Source organism: Otolemur garnettii, unplaced genomic scaffold (genome assembly GCF_000181295.1).
Source record: "Otolemur garnettii isolate 467f Iridium unplaced genomic scaffold, OtoGar3 scaffold00161, whole genome shotgun sequence".
In the NCBI taxonomy this organism is placed as follows: Eukaryota; Metazoa; Chordata; class Mammalia; order Primates; family Galagidae; genus Otolemur; species Otolemur garnettii.
Genome location: NW_003852556.1, coordinates 111207 through 113772, shown reverse-complemented (window position 1 = coordinate 113772; position 2566 = coordinate 111207). Strand labels below are relative to the sequence as shown.

The following is a 2566-nucleotide window of genomic DNA, read 5'->3' as shown; positions in this document are numbered from 1 at the left end:
AGCCTCCCAAGTAGCTGGGACCACAGGCGCCCGCCACAACGCCTGGCTATTTTTTGGTTGCAGCCATCATTGTTGTTTGGCGGGCCCGGGCTGGATTTGAACCCGCCACCTTAGGTGTATGTGGCTGGCGCCTTAGCCGCTTGAGCCACAGGCGCTGAGCCAGAACTTTAATTTCTTGTCTATTCTATTACTACTTCTCTTCTTGTCTCTTTTCTCCAATAACAGTTTCTCCCTTTCTACCTTTCCTGTGTCCAGTTCATCAGGGGTGTTTTTTCCCAAAACACAGATCTGAGCATATCACCCACAAAGTCATTCAGTGGTTTTCCATTACCTGCAGGATAAAATCAGATGCATTAGTAGGTACCTGCAGCCCTCCGTGATTTTCCTCTAGTGTGCATTTAACCTACCACCATCAACAACCAAGCACACGCTCCAGTTATATTGAGTGGTCAGTTCCTCAACATGCAGCAGTTGTTCACACTTAGTGCTGGGAGTGCTGCTGAGCACCCACCCCACTGCCATGCCCCTTCTGTACTCCTGCTTCTGTGTAGATGTTTCTGTCTTCACCTGGTGCTTTTCACACCCATCCTTTACAGTATTCACTGAGTTGTGCTATGTTTATGTCTCCCTACTATAACCTTTTGAGGCATCCTTACTCTGTTTTGAATCCTTGGTCCCTCATAAACAGTAGCTTCATGATGGAAATGTGTTAAGAGACTGTATTTTCTTTTTAACTGCAGGAGTAAAAAGAGAAATTATGAAAATAACTCTATTGCAGTTTTCTTTTAAAGTGAAGATAAGTTTTATTTTGAGTACTTTTAACATGTATTAATTTCCTTCCTAGTTGTATGAAGCCTGTCGTTACCTTGCAGCTAGATGCCATGTAAGTATAGTCTCAGTTAGATTCTTAATTTGGTGAAAGTTTGATGTTGCAAAAGTTATGTGTCCCTCTTCTTCCTGTGAGGATTTCAGTGATAGAGCATGGCAGGATGGTAAAATGTTTCGTAAGGAAATATCTTTTCTTTATTATTGTTTGCCGTAAAATACTGATTCTTCATTTACTAAAAGTGGGAATGCATGAAGAAAATTTTACCTTAGATATTTTAAAATTTAAGTAACGGATATAATATTTATTACCCTTTAAAGATCTAGAGTTTGTCATGGGTGATGAGTGGTATTTCTGTTTTCTACATAGTATGCTGCAAAAGAACACCAACAGGCCCTTGATATTCTTGATATGGAGGAACCAATCAACAAAAGATTATTTGAAAAATACTTAAAGGATGAAAGTGGCTTGAAAGACCCCTCGAATGACTGGGAAATGTCACAGTCCTCAGTAAGTAGTACTGTTAGCATGCTTCAATAACAATGATAAGAATTGCCTATATTACATGGCAAAAATAGTCTTCTTTTACTTGAGTATTACCTTATTAAAACAATTATGTTTCTAGCCGGGTGTTATGGCAGGTGCCTGTAGTCTCAGCTACTTGGGAGACTAAGGCAAGAGAATTGATTAAGCCCAGGCGTTTGAAGTTGTGGTGAGTTGTGATGCCACAGCACTCTACCCTGGGTGATAGTTATGTCAAAAAAAAAAAAAAAATTATGTTGCCAACCTTAATTTGGCAACCACATACCAAGAGGATTCTGAGATATTTCAGAATCATCAATTGGAAGCTGTAGTTAGGTCTTTAGACACTGCCTGCATCTTAAGAAGGTTGACTTGAGATCTTTCTCATATTTGATGCCTAAACTGCTCCCTACCAGTAAAATAATTTTTCCCTTCTTTCTGTAATTCAGTAGTGTTTCGGACCTACCCTAAAAATCCTTCTTGATTAGGTTCGATGGTTTCTTTCTTTCCAAGAAATGGTTTGGTGTTACTAATTTACTTCACAGTGTTGTTTGTTATATTATTTTGTATATTTCAGTTTGTATACTTTATCTCTCTGTGAAATTGTAAATTCCTTGCTGGCAGAAATTGTGAGATAATTTAATAAATGATATCCATAGTCAGATCACTAAGATTATTATTATTTTTTAAACAGTTCATCGAGGTGTGATTCACATACCATGCAATTTACCTGTTTAAAATGTGTAGTTCGATGGCTTTTACTATATTCACAGGGCTGTGCATACTTCACTGTGATCAAATTTAGAACATATTTATTACTTAGAAGTCCTCTGCTCATTAGCTGACCCACCAATTCCCCCATTTTCCCAGTTCTTTATAACATGTTTGTGAGGGAACTTGGTTACTATACTTTTCTGCTTTATAAAGTTAGGAATATTTTACTTTCCAGGTGTTTTTTTTTTTTCTTCCTTTTTGACCATTAATTTATGGCCAAAAAGCATATTAATTTTTCCTGCTAAGAAATGCATTAATGAGTGTGTTTGATATTATCATTATTATTTTGGAACCTCTTACCTATTTTCTGCTTAAGAAATGCACAATTGGCTCGGCACCTATAGCTCAACCGGCTAAGACGTCAGCCACATACACCTAAGGTGGCGGGTTCGAATCCCCAGCCTGGACCCGCCAAAACAACAATGACGGCTGCAACCAAAAAAT

The 2566-nt window shown here is 38.2% G+C and overlaps 1 protein-coding gene across 1 annotated transcript in view; it reads left to right on the top strand.

Annotated features, from left to right (window-relative positions):
• The first annotated feature begins 846 nt into the window (after window positions 1–846).
• Window positions 847–2566, top strand: part of CDC16 (cell division cycle 16) — a 35320-nt gene continuing 33600 nt past the window's right edge. Inside the window, exons 1-2 of the mRNA XM_012811525.2 lie at window positions 847–883; window positions 1196–1336. Coding sequence (XP_012666979.1) covers window positions 1238–1336 — 99 coding nt within the window. The 5' untranslated portion in view covers window positions 847–883; window positions 1196–1237. The remainder of the gene's footprint in view (window positions 884–1195; window positions 1337–2566) is intronic.